Source organism: Pinus tabuliformis, chromosome 9 (assembly GCF_031772625.1).
Source record: "Pinus tabuliformis cultivar Carrire ecotype Pingquan chromosome 9, CPIR1, whole genome shotgun sequence".
Taxonomy (NCBI): Eukaryota; Viridiplantae; Streptophyta; class Pinopsida; order Pinales; family Pinaceae; genus Pinus; species Pinus tabuliformis.
In genome coordinates this window covers 238276370-238278780 of record NC_142307.1, presented here as the reverse complement: position 1 = coordinate 238278780, position 2411 = coordinate 238276370, and the positions used below count along the sequence as shown (strand labels likewise).

Genomic DNA, 2411 nt, shown 5'->3' with positions numbered 1-2411 from the left:
AGAGGAAAGATCATCAAACATTAGCATCCACAACCATGACAATAAAAGCTCTTTGGCATCAAAGGTATGGTCATCTTAATTATCCTAACTTGTTGGTACTTCAGAAATAGAGAATGGTAGATGTACTCTCATTGTTAAAGAATGAATATTCAACATGTGAAGGGTGTGCATTAGGGAAGATGCATAGGGAAGATTTCCCTACTCATGTAGATAAAATAAAAAAAAATTATTCTTGAACTTGTGCATAAATATGTGTGTGGGTCTATATTTAGGAGCATATTAGTTATTGATATTTGTGGATGATTGCACAAAATATACCTAGGTTTATTTCATGAGAAAAAGAGTAATGTATTTCAATATTTTAAAGAGTTCAAAAACTTGGTTGAGAAGCAAATATATCAATACATCAAGATCCTCCCATTTGATCAAGGGGGAGAATATACATTAGGTGCATTAGTGAAATACTATAAAGCTCATGGAATTATACAGTAGTACATAGTGCCACATACTCCATACTCCATAGTGCCACATACTTCATCATGGTTTCCCTATATCAATCTCAAACACAAAATTCATTCACCAGTTTAATAATATTCGATTTTGAAATTGTCCAACGCATTCTTGCCCTTTAGTTCCTGGGCCCAGAAAACTCTCATGAATTCTCCACGTTGATATCCTCTGTACAGAGCCGGATGTTGTTCATCAACCAGGGATGCTGCAGGAGCAATGAACACCTCCTGTGAAGGGTTATAAAACGTAGAAATTGATATACGTGCAGTGGATGCGTTCGTTACTGCTCGATGCTCAACACTCCTGAATTTCCCATTGCTCACTACCTGAAAAATCATTGCCATTAATAATTCAATGGTGAAGGAAAATCATTGCCATTAGACGTGTTTTTGGTAATTACCTGCAGATGATCTCCCAAATTAATTACAAAGGCGTTAGCGATGGGTTCTACAGAAACCCATTTTCCATTTTTGAGTACTTGCAAGCCATTAACATCGCCTTGCATTAGAACAGTGATGGCACTTGCGTCTGAATGACCTGTTAAACCAAGGGTAAGATCTGGGTTTGGGCATGGAGGATAGTAATTGACAGTCACATCTTGGTTGTGTTTTCCAAGAATACTATTCAAGTAATCAGAGCTGAGACCTAGAGCTTCAGAAATGGAAGCCAGCAGTCTTAGAACCAGTGCTCTCACTTCTATAGCATATTTGCTTGCAATTTCTCTGCAACAAAAGCATAGACAAAATAAATTTTGTGATCTTCTTGAGCTTACCCCTTATCTGTTATTTCAAGGGTTTTTGTAAATTTATGATTGATTACCTGTAAGCTGCAGGCTTTTCAGGCCAAGAGCCTATCACTTCTTCCAGAGGATAACATGGATGCAGCAGATAATCTCTCCAGTTAAGGACTTTTTCTTTGCCAATATTGAAGCTCGTAGAAAGCCGAACCCTCTGATTTGGGTCCTCTGAGTAGAGGCATGCTCTGTCTTCGACAGGCATTTCGAAGAATTCCTTGGCAATTCCCATCATACTTTTCATGACTGCCTCTGGGACGCCATGGTTCACAATCTGGTTCACAATGCAGTAAAACTCCAAAATATAAACCATAGACAAAGCACATAATTAACGCTGATTTTTTTGGTATTAGCAGCAGAGAATTATTGAAAAAGTGGGATTGAAGGGGTTATGTACCTGGAAAAAACCATCCTCCTCACAGGCACGTCGGATTTCTTCGACAACCCTGCTTCTTTTTGGTCCATCCAGGTCTTTGAGGTCCACCACCGGAATGTTTTCAGAGTAACAACAAACCTCAGACATCTGTGGGCGTTCATTGGGAGGCAAGATATATTTATCCCGCACTTGACTTTTGTTTATTCCATTGGACAGGAGCTTTTCAATAATTCCGTTCAGCTCGCTCTGGATCTCTACTACTTTAGAGGCCATCTCGTTGAAGTCTGAACCAGTCTTTCTGTACTAGTACAATGGCCGATGCAGGTATTGAGAGATTTGAGGGGAACTTATTGTTGTTAAAGAGAGCGAATGCTACCAAACGTTCTCTGGGATACAGATTTTCAAGGATTGGTTGGTAGAAAATGCACCCAAATATGATAAGTCCAAGGGCATTATTATATTTCTGGGTAGCGGCGTTATTATGTTTCTGGTAAACGCTCGCTGGACTTGGCAGGTAGCCAAGCTACTGTTAAATCGATTGCAAGATCAAATAAGCAAGTATCCGAATGAGCAATAAAGTCGCTATATATTTATCTTTGCAGAAAACCTGGAAAAATAAAATAAGAAAATTGAAATGATAGTAAAACATTGATTAAATAAATAAATAATCAAAACCAAAATCATAGCTAGATCTATCTATTAAATAATATATTCAAATGGTTCTTAATATTC

At 38.0% G+C, this 2411-nt stretch overlaps 1 protein-coding gene across 1 annotated transcript; it reads right to left on the bottom strand.

Moving 5' to 3' along the window:
- Positions 1–382: 382 nt before the first annotated feature.
- LOC149148063 (protein DMR6-LIKE OXYGENASE 1-like) lies at positions 383–2208 on the bottom strand. The gene is made up of 4 exons (XM_089440206.1): positions 1701–2208; positions 1330–1577; positions 911–1232; positions 383–836 (listed from the first exon to the last, which is right to left on the bottom strand). Exons 1-4 carry the CDS (start codon positions 1950–1952, stop codon positions 585–587), a joined length of 1074 nt encoding a protein of 357 aa, XP_089296332.1. The 5' UTR covers positions 1953–2208; the 3' UTR covers positions 383–584.
- Positions 2209–2411: the final 203 nt, after the last annotated feature.